At 39.8% G+C, this 12527-nt stretch overlaps 1 protein-coding gene across 2 annotated transcripts; it reads left to right on the forward strand.

Moving 5' to 3' along the window:
* The first annotated feature begins 332 nt into the window (after window positions 1–332).
* ptmab (prothymosin alpha b) lies at window positions 333–5019 on the forward strand. 2 transcript variants are annotated; one of them, XM_047028299.1, is made up of 5 exons: window positions 333–482; window positions 3664–3729; window positions 3978–4062; window positions 4178–4272; window positions 4376–5019. In XM_047028299.1, the coding sequence occupies exons 1-5, from the start codon at window positions 348–350 to the stop codon at window positions 4418–4420; spliced, it is 426 nt and encodes a 141-aa protein (XP_046884255.1). In that variant the 5' UTR covers window positions 333–347; the 3' UTR covers window positions 4421–5019. The 2 variants fall into 2 exon arrangements, with proteins under 2 accessions (XP_046884255.1, XP_046884256.1); XM_047028300.1 differs by lacking the exon at window positions 333–482 and adding an exon at window positions 1346–1496.
* The last annotated feature ends 7508 nt before the right edge of the window (window positions 5020–12527 follow it).

Genomic DNA, 12527 nt, shown 5'->3' on the forward strand with positions numbered 1-12527 from the left:
TATCTATCTTTCATCTTTTCTCCTTCTAAAACCTATTCTAAAAAGTGCACACATGCATAAGGGGATTATGAACGTGGGGATTATGAACGTGGAGCCATGACAGTCGGTAGTACTTTTAAATTAAGGGGCAAAAATGTAACACTGTAGACTTTTATTGTGCATGCATAGTGTACAAATCCATAATCCAGATCCTCTTCCAATGCTTATCAACAACCATTTCTATACCCTTGAAATGATTGACTTTCATAGTGACCAATCGTTGCGCTCGAGGCGTCAAGTGAGTGTTAAATCTATGTATTCAACCAATCGGGTGTCTTTGCTGCCAGATAATGCGTCATCAAAGTAGAATGCGAATGTGGGTTACTTGTGTTCAGCCAGGCGCTCTGTCTGGTGGTCCCCTCCCCCATACAAGCGCACAATGTCGGCATTTTGCCGCTTTATTCAGCGCTCTTCCAGCTTGTATTTACCATGTTCTATACTGGGTAAGAATCATACGTGTTTGCCCTCGTGTTTGAAAAGAATATACGTGATTGATAACACTGAGCACTGTTTTCGCACTTGTTTATAGCATGTAGCCTATATGTGTAGCACTGCTTTTTGTCACGACGCGCCATTATACATGGATGAAAGTAATATCATATTTCTTTGCCATTCAACCACACATTGTATGCGTATTTGTCGCACCATATACATTTGGGTTAAGTGAGAATTTTGCTACGACCTTGACGCGTGAACGCATGTTAGTGCACACACATTCATTGCTGGGGCTGGAAGGATGTTAAACGTAGGCTATGTTGGAAGGGGAGGGGCAAGCATGTTTTTGACAATCGCCGGCTTGGTAGATTATAAAAGGTGTACGATATTCTCGTTTGGGTAGATCAGGTTGAAATCTAAATAGCATAACAACAACGAAGCACAGTTATTGAGCACCTGAAAGTCGGCCGATTTTGACTGCTAAAGCCAGTTAATCTTAGGTCAAAGGTATGCAGTCAAGTGCCCTAGTAATCAACAAAACTGCAATCAATCAAGCTACGACGTCAACTCCAGAAAACCTGTCTCAATTGTTCTGAATAGGTTATGTTCTCAAAAAATATTAGTTTACACGATAAGAACTTCTTCGTCCAAATTGTTTTTTAGTTGGTATAATCAAACTATTGGTTGCTGCTGGTAATTGATATTTGCTATAGCTGGCGAATAGAGGTGTGTCTTGTGGATTTAGAAATACTACCCATTGTTCCACTCCAACGTGCAAGACGCACACCTCTGCGTAGCCACTGACCAATCAGGTATCTCAGACCGCCTTCTTCATTCCGCCCACAAGCCTATATTAAAGCCTCCGCTGTTGGTTGAATTGGCAACTGGCACAATATTATAGTGTGAGCCATATCCCAGAAAGGATTTAATCTAAAGCAACTATTATTTTCGCCCGTCCATTTTATTGCACACACATAATGGCAGATACGAAAGTTGACTCTGGTTCGGATATCTCTGCCAAGGTAAGACATTTCCTGTTTATCATTTCGTCGGCTGATTCATGTTATATTTAACGGACTCGCAATCTAGATTTTTTGTAAAGGATTTCCTCCCATTGATTCGCGCTCATTTAAACACCCTTAAACACCAACAATGTTGGCTGATTCGAATGGTCACTTTGAACATAGCCTATTAACGCTGCACTGACTACACACTTTTATAAAAGTGGATGATGGAGCAAAAGTATCGCGCCCGCTCGGTGGAAAGCGTTTGCTTTCATTGTCCGTATAGTGTCAGTCTGCGCGGGTTCTTTGTTTATACAAGCGTGCCGGTTCTTTGAACTTTAATAATGTTAAAGCTGTTATTACACTAAATCCGTGTCTTGATATTTCATAGTTTTTTCCTCCAATAATCTGTTCGAGTCTTTTCTTTGCCTTTTCTAATTCATTTTCATCTGGCGATTTGTTAACGGTTTCATACAGTATAGATGCTTTGATCTAAAAGCGTTTCAAACATGATAAAGCTATGCCGTTTTAACAGTGGACATGCATGTGCATTCTTAATTCACTGACCCTGAGATACAAGACAAATGTGGAGTTCAGAGCCCACTTTGATTGAGGTGTGATGACTCTTAAGTTCACCGGCTGTTCCGAGGCAGAGCTCGTCTGAATGGACAAGGAGCCCATAAATAAGTGGTCTATGTAATGCGCACATAAAAGGAATGAATGCCAAATATTTAGGCTACAATTAGCCTACTTACTATTACACAGAACAATTGTAGGCTATGGTATGATTTGCCATCGTGTTAAAATGGTCTACACTTAAGCTATAAAATAATATTTCTTATTGGCCACCGAGGATGGAGGCGCAACTCAGCGTCGGAATGATAACGCTTGGGGTAGTCTATAGCTGTCCAGTGTCGGCAGTTTCTTATATGACTTATTATACTTTTTTTCGGACGGCGAATGTAGTTCAGCTACTTGGCCCAACCGACCCCAATATAACTTGAGTTATATATTACAACCGTTCTGCACGAAAGGAAACTGGTTGACGGTATAGCTTAACACTTTTCCCTCCCATGAGTAGTAGGCAATTCTACAGAGGGCTTGATTGTTTTCGAACGAAATTTGTTTCCAGAGATCAACAGTCAGGCCCAAACAGTGGTCTTGATTACTAGTATGACCTTATCAACAACAGTTATCTTCCGGATGCTGGTTTGGCCAACTAAAGGTGAACAAACAATTACGCACAGAATAGAATAATGTTGTTAGCATAGTCTGATGTGATCCAATATTCATTGTCTGAGGTTGGAAAAATAATTGTCACAAACTTTCAAGTCCAATACTCCGGATGCTGAAGTTCTCTTAAGTATATGTGTTTATCCTACATGCGTAGCGTAAGTGTAGGCGGCGCTGAGATGGTGCAGATAAACGGATTTAGGGCTAAAAGATTATGTAAACCAAGAATGCTATTTATCTGATCTAAGCATTCGTGCTGCGTTATTAATCGGTGTGAAACAAGGAAACAGTTGAGAAGCACAGTGGTCACAATATATTGGTGAACTAGATAAGTAGCCTACATAAACGTGATGCGTAGTAATAAATAGGTTCGCCCCGACTAATCTTGGCGTGAGTGTGGCCAATGACGCACAATTACAGTTGCTTAGTCCAGAGCCATGTGTCGTTTTCTATTGTCCTATGCCTTCTGTTAAATTGGCCTTGCTCTTTCAGGCTCTAGGCTTCTACTTTAATTTAGCTTTGCACCCTGGGTATTGCAGTGTTTTCCCCGGGCGTGTCTAACGTGACATATGGTGCCGACGAAACCTGCTGAACTACAAAATCCACAGTAGGCTACCCCCAACTCCAAACATTAGAATATCAGATTACAACACAGACAACTCCGTAAAGTAGGCGGGAGTCGAAAAGGAAGCGTTGCTTTTCGTTTATTTAAATCTCTGAAGCAGCCAACATGTTTACTGGAAGCCATCTTTTGGCAAAACAATATGTAAAAGGGACAGCTCATTGTGGGCTCTTGGTTGTCCTGCAAATGTATAAATGTTATTATTTATGATGTCGTCAAATGCCGACATCATACAGTTGTGTGTGTGTGTGTGTATATAAACAATTGTCTTACTTTGTGGGTCAGTTTTTATTGTAACATACTAATACATTGTATTTTTTTCTCCTATAGGACCTCAAGGAGAAGAAACTCCTTGATGAGAAAGAGAATGGTAAAAAGGTTGCCACCAATGGAAAGGTAGTGTTTGAGATTGCTTTTCTCTTTACTGTAAATACGTTTGACATCAAGGTGTGCTCCTACCTTTTTAATATAGGTTAGTAGTGTAGGCTACTGTCCCAAGAGCAGGGCCCATATCTCATGTGAATATCAGACTATAACTTAAATCTATGAACCTCAAGGTAGCATAATAGCATTCAAACACTTTTGAAAGTACCAAATTGAATTTGTGCTAGGTTTTTGATTTAGCTTTTTTGTTTTTCCCACAGGAAAATGAGGAGAATGGTGAGCCCGAGATAGACGATGAGGATGATGAGGAAGTGGAGGACGACGATGAGGAAGATGAGGGAGAAGGTGATTGGAAAACACAAGTTTTATTGGGGGGGGGGGGGGGGGGGGGGGGGGCAAAACCATATACTGTGGGTATATGGTTCTGTTTTGATGTTGAATTCATGGAAATTGTTTCCAGGTGATGATGACGACGATGACGATGATGACGATGATCTGGGGGGAGGCACAAAACGGGCAGCTGATGAGGACGATGATGAGGATGATGATGATGAGGTAAAGACAGACGTTTTGGTATGAGTTGATGACTGCATTTTATGACTTTTCAATATGGCCCTTCTATTTAGACTTAACAAAAACACCCCTCTTTATTTTATAGGATGAAGTTCAAACCAAGAAGCAGAAAACTGATGACGATGATTGATGCGTTTTCCTATCGTGCTGTACACTTCCTGATTCTTCACCTTTGACCTTTATGTTGGAGGTGACAGTAATGGAGGACTCAAAAAAACATGGTCATTAGAAAGTAGTTCAACATCCATGTCCACACAAACACCCCAACTGTAAATGTTCTAAAGGAAACACCACCACAACAATGCAGATCAAGGCTCCACATTCTCAATGAAATACACAAAAGGAGAATTTGTTTGTATTTTTATTTACATTTTATATTTTTGTACATATTGTTAGGGGATCCGTTTCTGAATAGTGACCTCCTGTGACCAAATCGGTGCTTCTTTATGAAAGATTTATTTGGTTGAGCACGTTATGATATTTCAGCTGAAGAGGATACAAAACATGTATAAATCTTAAACCGTTGAACTCAGAGCATTCCAGTAAATTTATGTATGTTCTTTAGTTGTACCATAGCTAGCGTTTGTTTGTATGGGAGGGCATGGCCAAAGAACAGGAGTCTCTATTCCTTTTCATTTCTGTTTTGTCGGCAATTTGTTTTATGATGGCCTGTTCCGATGTATGTGTGAAGTTTGTTGTTTGACAATAAACCGGACTTTTATTTTGTGACTTGTATATCCTATTCCCTTATTTATTGCACTGATGCGTTTTCTGACAAGAAAAACACCACTGCAAGTATCACCATATCAGACTCTCACATGGCAAATTCAACTTTCAAATGTTCCAAAAAACTCAGAATTTTTGCTTGATGTCACCAGAAGATTGTCTTTCACTTAGAGAGGTAACCATTGAATGGAAACTTGTTCATTAAAAGTATTGAACCTTTCTAAGCAAGTCCCTGGAAGAAAGAATGAGACTCAGCGTTCCAGGTCTGAAGGCCACTTCCTTGGCTCCTGTCCACAAATCCACTGATGTCCTTGTTAAAAGGTGAGTGTGGCTTATCACTTGCTTTATTGTTTGTTATGATTATAGTTCCATCTTTCAAATACCTTTTCTTCTGTACATATGTGAGTTTGTAAATCCAACTCTAATTTTTATGAAGTAGTATAAATCTACCTCAAATATAAAATGTTTTTTGACATGGACTAACATGACCAATCATGAAGTAATCTCATCAAACTCTCGTCAACTCTTATTTGTAATCTTTTCATATACTACAGCTAAGTTTGAAAGATGTTAAGTGTGATTAAACCAATGGAACCATAAAGCATCTAAATGATGTTCTACAGCAGTAAGTCTAAAATAACACTCAACTCTTAGGACCTACAAACCTAATAGAGAAAATCCTGGCCTGATGTTGCTCTCCCATGTTTACCTCTAGTAGCTTGAACCCCTTACAACAGGCTTTGTATTGTCCCTGTTGGAGTCAGAGCGCTGCAGCTTTAAGATTTTAGGATCCATGTCTGATTGACCTCAAAAGACAATTTAAGAATTGTCATTTGGAATCTGGGCTCTGATCTAGTAAAGATGGAATACACCTTTGGAGCACAAGTCACTTTTTCTCTCTCTTTTTCTCTCTCTCTCCCCCCCCCTCTCTCTGATAAGTTTCCTTTGATTGGCTCTTTGTTACAAAAGCAAATGTTAATTTAAATAAAAGTAAATGTACGTTTTTTGTCAATCCCAGTTGCCAAAGATCAATATGAATGAAACACTGGACATCATGACTAACACAACAGCACAGTTTATTGACTCTGCACACAGGGCTTAGTTGTTCCGTTCTAGGCTGTCAGAACGAGCCTGTGAGGAGCAGCTTACTGAAAAGTACGTAACAGTGGCCCTGCTTTAGGTCAGAGGGACTTGGGAGATCAAGCCAGAGCTTTCAGGTGGATTTCAGTGTGCAAGGAGAGAGATGCACGTAAGGGAAGCAGTCAGGCATACTTTTGCATTATGTAAGAGGTAACAGTATTTCTCTCTTAAGCATCTCAACTTTTTTCAACTCATGTCTCTAAATATATACATACAAAAACACAAACTGTTGACAATGGCTGATGCTGATCTGTATTAGCAGAGCTCATTTGCACTGTCTAGACTGAATCAGGGCAGTGAACTCTGACTAAGCTTGCATCAGAGGCTAGGCTGTGCACTCCGCACCTCAGACAATCCTGGCTAACACTCACCATAACCAACACATAGTCTAATTCCGCACTCATTGTCCTATCTGACCAAGGACATCAATCTAAGGTTAGGATTCACTGCAAAATACATTGTCCAGTCCCCTATATTTATAGTATACACAGATTTTAATAGAGAAATTGTACAATCACACTAGGTATCAGTTTCCTTTCACAAGAAAATCTGAAAAAAAAAAGTTTAATTTAATGTCATTTTAGACATTTGATCATTTTCATTACCCCTACGTGATAGGTGAAATACTATTTAAGAAGGATGAAAACACCTAATTAGAGATTTACCTCAGTGTAATGAGATAAGGAGACAATTTGTATGAGGTAAGGTATCCCACACAGGCTCAGCCAGCCCATTCAGCGGTAAATACAGCCCACATCCAGAGCTAAAGTTTTTCAAAAAGTGATCAAAAGAGCTAATCATCCTAACCATGCTCTGATTCCACAAGGTTGATTTCTGGGTATTTTAGGGACTGACATTCAAATATTCACTGAGGTGAGCACTATAAGAAATATTATATAAAGGTACGACATTTACCAGACTGGGTGATTTCTTTCAGTATTCACAGGTATTTGGTTAACTTGCCATTGTTTCCTGAAAAAAAATCCAGTCTTAAGAACCACTGCTGGTATAAATGCTGTGTTTGGAATAAGGTCAACTTCTGGGTTTCTCATTGGACGTTGCTCCTCCTACTTTAGTATTTGGAGCCTTGGGTTGTTCAGGTGAATCTCTGCTGCCATCATGTGGACATATTAATCCTTGCATTGTTAGACACCCATGTTTTCACGAATGATAAGATTTTTGTAATTGTAGTTTAATCTATCTATTTAAACAAACAGGTCAAACAGTCACCCTGTTTTTTTCTGAGCTCCTCTATGTAGAGATATTTCTGTTGAAATCTTTTGTTGTTGTTACCCACGATGCCCATTGTTCTGATACATTGGATTGATTTGCTCGACCTACTTGACTAATGATACAGGGTGTAAGACAACTTGCAGAGAGGTTACCTGTTTTAGAGAACAGTCAGTTCCCAATACTCAGGCTTTGCCTCTGGAAGAAGATACAAACACATAAAACACACATCCAGCTTCCCCCATTTCCACCCTGGGGGGCTTCGTAATTGCTGCTTAAAGGAACGCCCTAAGAAAGTCAATGGGGATTGATGGTTTTGGATAAGTAACAGAGAGTAGAAGTAATAAGACTCAGATCCTCTACCCACTCATCCAGCACCCTGGAGATAACCCCCCCCCCTTCACCCCCCCGACCCCTCCTCCCTACATGTACTCACCCACCAACTCCCCTCCACAGTCCCCATAGAATAGAAGGAATAAAAACTCCCACCTCATCCACACTCAGCTCACCCCACCCTACTATCATGTCAACCCCAAGAGACTATTATACCACTCCCTGGCAACCCTGACCTCGCCTAGCAACGGAGCTAGCCCAAGTCTCCCCCACAGCACCGCTTCGAAATCACTTCCAAACAACGCCCTATAGTCAGTGTTGTAAAAGAGAGAGGTTGTTTTATGGCTTACAAGAAGATGGTGTCAGTGGGTAGACCACCAACCAGACCTCAGCTGCATGAGTGGTACTGAAGCAGCTCTCAACATGGGGCTTAATGAATGAGACTGGTTTTACTCAACATGGGGCTTAATGAATGAGACTGGTTTTACTCAACATGGGGCTTAATGAATGAGACTGGTTTTACTCAACATGGGGCTTAATGAATGAGACTGGTTTTACTCAACATGGGGCTTAATGAATGAGACTGGTTTTACTCAACATGGGGCTTAATGAATGAGACTGGTTTTACTCAACATGGGGCTTAATGAATGAGACTGGTTTTACTCAACATGGGGCTTAATGAATGAGACTGGTTCTATGGTTGCGCTGTCCTTTGTTATCCTTTGTTTTTTTTCCATTGGAGAACCGCCATCCCTTATTTCTTGGTTAGAAGTCACTTAAGTTAACAAACGGACATTTTGATGTTTCCATTTAGGACAGTGACAATATTTTTACCGACTTTTTAATCCTTACTCGAGTTGACTTTCAGGGGTATTTATGTATTTTGTATATTCAATAATCATGCGTTTTAGACAAGGGAGAGAAACAAAAAGATTGCCAAGTACCCCAAATTGTACGCCAGACAACCGTCTTTGACTTCGATTTAAACTGCATTGCTCCATTTTAACCACTAGAAGGTGGCAATGTAAAACATTTAGCCCTTTTTCCCAAGTGTCATGTGATGCAAGAGGAATCAAGAAGTCCATAATCAAAAAAGGTTAGTAAAATAATCTGGGATTGAAGGACACACAACAGACCTTGAGGCATGACCTAAATGAATGCATTATACAGTGAGACTTTGCATCTGTATTGTAAGAGATTGAAAGTAAAGTGACCTATGATAACATTAAACTGGACAGGTTATCAACATATTTCCGCAGTATATTTGCAGAAGTAGGCCTACTAAAATGTGCATTTGTGTCTAAATGTATACATGGACTTGAAAGTAATGTGTGTGCATTTGATACCTGTCCCTGCTCCCTTGACACACACATACATACATACATACACACTGTCCATACGTGTGTCTCTCTCCCTTAATCCTATTCTGGGTCTGGGTGCTAATCGTCTTAGGGGCCCTGCTTGGTATGTTTGGGTCTGGCTGATTACCTTCGATCAGGGGAGGCTTTGTTCCACATTCACTCTGGAGCAAAGACCAATCAGTTATCTCTCTAATGACAGAACTTATACGTGATTCGTTTTATACTATCCTGTGTTTCCAGTATCTTGCTTTACTCAACATAAATAGTTAAAGAGACATATGTGGAAAAAGCTCTGTAATTCTGCATTCTTCACATGTAATTTATTCAAATACAATTGATTATTTACCAAGACAATGAAGTAAGGTTGGGTATGTGCTAATTTGTGGTAGTGATAGATCCCAGCATTATTGAACAGAAAGGGTGGTTTCTACTGCTTTCTTCCCAAGGGGCAACTATTGCATATTATGTTTGTAAAAACAGGACTGTGGATTTAGTAATTAACTGTAATACAAAGCAAAATCTATGTAATATTATGCATGTTAAAGATTTCCTATCTTAACATAAGGTTAGTTGGTGTTGGGGGGTCATAATTTCCCTTTTTGGAAAATAAGAATCAAAGCTTCACTCCACAGGTGGGCCAAAATAGGACTTGATCCAGAGTGTCGTCACTGTGACGTTTTAGGGTTGATGCCCACCAATGCCCTATAGTCAGGATACCAGTTTGACTGGGACATCAGACACAGGTCTGGTCTAGGAATCAAGACAGGCAGTGATGGCAGCAGTAATGCCAGTCTTTCCCCTAGAGTCAAAATACAGAATTCATAAATTCAAGGTCCGTACGTGAATCTGCACAACATCTTGGACAGACAAGCATGAGTGTTACTTCCAATACCATCCCCCTTTTAGAAAAACAATACTCAGTGTCTAGGAAGTGAGAGCAATCCCTTGTCAGTCTGTAAACGGCAGCTTATCTTCTCCACTGAGCCGGGATTCTGGTCACTATAAGACATCCCTGAGCTGCTTTGTAACCCTGGGTTTGGGCACCTACAGTAAACCACCTGACATGCAGTACAAGCCACTGAGAGAGAGTAGAGGTCACCTGAAGTCGACGGTTCCTATTCCTCATTTATAGTTAGAGAAAGAAAATTAAAATACAATATGTAAATCTTCTTTCACCAATCCACTTCACTCGAGGAATAACCTTCTGAAGAAACAGGTTGTTTATCATCAATTTGTCAATTGGTTAGAAATGGAAATACATACTTAAATACTTCCTGTATGTATATAAGATATAGCTCTTGTAGTACATGGACTGTACTTCAAATTACAGTTAAATATGTTTTATGTTTTATTCGTTTTTGAGTTTACAACAGAACAAATAGAATACTGTGATACTACAGATAACATTTTTTTTTTTTTTCCATAGTTCATTTTAACAACACAACATATTCCTTTGCCAAGATAAAAGGAACACTTCAATGGAATCTTACATTTGCCTAAGAATGAACCATTTGAATTTCCATGCTTTAAAAATGGGATAAGGCCATTGGCCATTTGCATTACTAAGGGTGTGACATCAAACAGCTAGCTCTATTCATTTAGCCTCACTGCCTTCCAGGATTTCAGTGCTTGCACTTGTTCTGTGAGTCTTTCAGTCCATGAGTCTACGATGTTACTTAGGCAGCAGAGCCTTTAAAGTAGCTGTGTGTTTATTTTAATCTGCAACGTAAACCTATTACGACACCTCTGTCACTGGTGCATTTTGGTAAGGCAAGCTATACATGGTGAAATGACAAAATAATAGAACATAACATAACATGGTGGAATAAAATAGAAAAGAATAGAACAGTGTTTCTTCATATGCTTGCAAAAGAAAGTTTCCCTGCAAAACCCAGAAAATACATTATAGTCTTATAGTATTAGTGACTCATATGACATTTCCTCAAGGCTTGTCATCCAAACTCGTTTGACAGAGAAATATTTTTTTTCAAGTTGAAACATGTTGGGGTGAACTTCCCCTTACTGTTTAAAACCATTTAAAACATCTAGAACATTATTGTTATGACCACATGTCACGTTTGAAGCTATTAATTTGATTTTAGTAAGGTAGGCTGTGTCTAGGTTAAACTATGAATAAGGTTTGATTCAAGAGGACAAGAGAAGAGCTCACTTTGTGTTGCAATGGTCGTGTGAATGTGTGCTTGTGACAAGGAGGTGCTCACAGGCAGCCACATGCCTTCCCTCACGCCTCTACTTTCAGAGAAACAGGCAGGCCTTTTGTCCTGTCTGTCCAGTACACTGACGACCACAGCCATGACTGCCATCACTAACTCCAACTAATGCCTGGTGCCTTTGTGCCCCTTCTCTTTCCTTTTTTTACCCTCCTCTTCATCCCATTCACTATTTCTTTAATGGCAACCAGACACCAGCTTTTTTTGGCAGCAGGTCCTTCTTTGGGGAATTTGGAGTTTGCTGAGTGATGTGAGGGTTTCTCAGACTTGGAGAACAAGACAAGGCCCTCTTTCTGCTTTCTCATTCTCTCTCTGAGGTGAACTGGAAATCATGACGCACGCCAGTAACTTGGTTAGGGTGAAGTGCACAGACAAAAAGACTGCAGCTTTGGAGACATATTTCTGACAGCCAAGAACATGATGAGAACTGGATGGTTTTACCCAGGACACAGTTTTGGTTATACTTACATGAAGGGATCTCAGCAGGTCTGGGAACATGATCAAAGTCTTTCATTCAGTGAGAATGAATGGGGAAGCATTTTTCAGCACTGAAAAAAATGTCACGGGATATTAGAGTTGAACTACTTCAATTTATAATACTTAATTGTTTCTGTATTGGTCCCCATTAAAGTTGCATAGACTAGGGCTGAAAGACAGCAGATTGGAGGTGTTGGCGGTCAGAGGTGCGTTATACATTCTTATCATTCTCTGTTCTCCAAGTTCACAGGAAAATCTGTGATATCAGGACTTATATTTTACCTTTAGATCTAGACTTTGTGTTGGTTAGTCATGTTGCAGTCTGGATCAAGACTGGGATCATAGTGGGGAGGCGGATTATGACAAGACAGTGTTGCAAGATCCAGTACATAAGAGGTTTATCCATAGGGGGTACACCCAGTCTGTGTCAATAGCTGACAAAGACTTGTGGATAGTGTGGCACAGCAACTAGTTTCAAGAGCCACAACCTCGACGGATTGAGAGCTACATGAGGGTTTCTGAAATGTGCAAATGCAAGTGTGTTTACTTATAGTTTTGGATACATTACTATTTATCTATGTCTATTTTTACATGGTTGCTATGGTTATGTTAGTATTTTTTTGTTTATGTTGTTTTGTTTGACTTCTGTATCTGGTCTCTTATCTAGATTGTGCAAAAAGCTTGACAGAAAAAATACTGAGTAAAAGTCAATTTCAACTGTGGAGCAGCTTTCATCTGA

Source organism: Hypomesus transpacificus, chromosome 10 (assembly GCF_021917145.1).
Source record: "Hypomesus transpacificus isolate Combined female chromosome 10, fHypTra1, whole genome shotgun sequence".
NCBI classification, from domain to species: domain Eukaryota; kingdom Metazoa; phylum Chordata; class Actinopteri; order Osmeriformes; family Osmeridae; genus Hypomesus; species Hypomesus transpacificus.

Bases quoted from the DNA above. Each gene is read 5' to 3' on its own strand.
- ptmab (XM_047028299.1), top strand. From the start codon at position 348: ATGCGAATGTGGGTTACTTGTGTTCAGCCAGGCGCTCTGTCTGGTGGT. The intron at 3,730-3,977 runs GTAGTGTTTGAG...TTTTTCCCACAG, and splicing joins AGGTTGCCACCAATGGAAAG to GAAAATGAGGAGAATGGTGA. The intron at 4,273-4,375 runs GTAAAGACAGAC...TTTATTTTATAG, and splicing joins ATGAGGATGATGATGATGAG to GATGAAGTTCAAACCAAGAA.